This window comes from Penaeus monodon, chromosome 34 (assembly GCF_015228065.2).
Source record: "Penaeus monodon isolate SGIC_2016 chromosome 34, NSTDA_Pmon_1, whole genome shotgun sequence".
Classification (NCBI taxonomy): Eukaryota; Metazoa; Arthropoda; class Malacostraca; order Decapoda; family Penaeidae; genus Penaeus; species Penaeus monodon.
In genome coordinates, this window is record NC_051419.1 from 12,381,293 (window position 1) to 12,381,833 (window position 541).

General features: G+C 36.2%; 1 protein-coding gene across 1 annotated transcript in view; it reads right to left on the bottom strand.

The window, feature by feature from the left end:
• LOC119594593 (septin-2B-like) overlaps positions 1–541 on the bottom strand; it is a gene marked incomplete at its 5' end in the record, with an annotated part of 24,353 nt that overhangs the window by 4,555 nt on the left and 19,257 nt on the right. Inside the window, 1 exon segment of the mRNA XM_037943634.1 lies at positions 225–348. Coding sequence (XP_037799562.1) covers positions 225–348 — 124 coding nt within the window.

The window sequence follows — 541 nt, forward strand, 5'->3', positions numbered from 1 at the left end:
CATCTTGATAAGCTGATAGAAGTGAATCAGTTATCATGTTTCTCAAATTACAATTCAGAGTAATGAGCCATGTACAAATAAAAGTACTTACTACTTACTCCGTCCAGATTATATTCAAATAAAGTAAATATCAAAGCTGTAGCCTATAACACCATCTAACATTAAAGACAAAATCACAATTTCATAACTCAGTATAACTCTTGCCAACAGAGAAATATCCTTACCAGTCAGTGTTGTCAATGGCATCTCCATAACCTGGTGTATCAACAACCGTCAGTCGCACCTTTACACCTCGCTCTTCAATCTCTACAGTTGACACGTCTATCTTGACAGTCTTCTCAATGCATTCTGTTGGGTTGGGAGAAGGAGAGGGAGGTATGATGAGATGTGGATAAAGAGCCTATCATACAAGAGTAGATTACCATGCACTTTATACATTTTACACATCTATCACATACTTTCTGAAAATGTGTACATATTAGCAACGTCCACAAAAATGTCAAGCGAGCCATTTGATTCTTTTCTATACAAAAGTGAAATG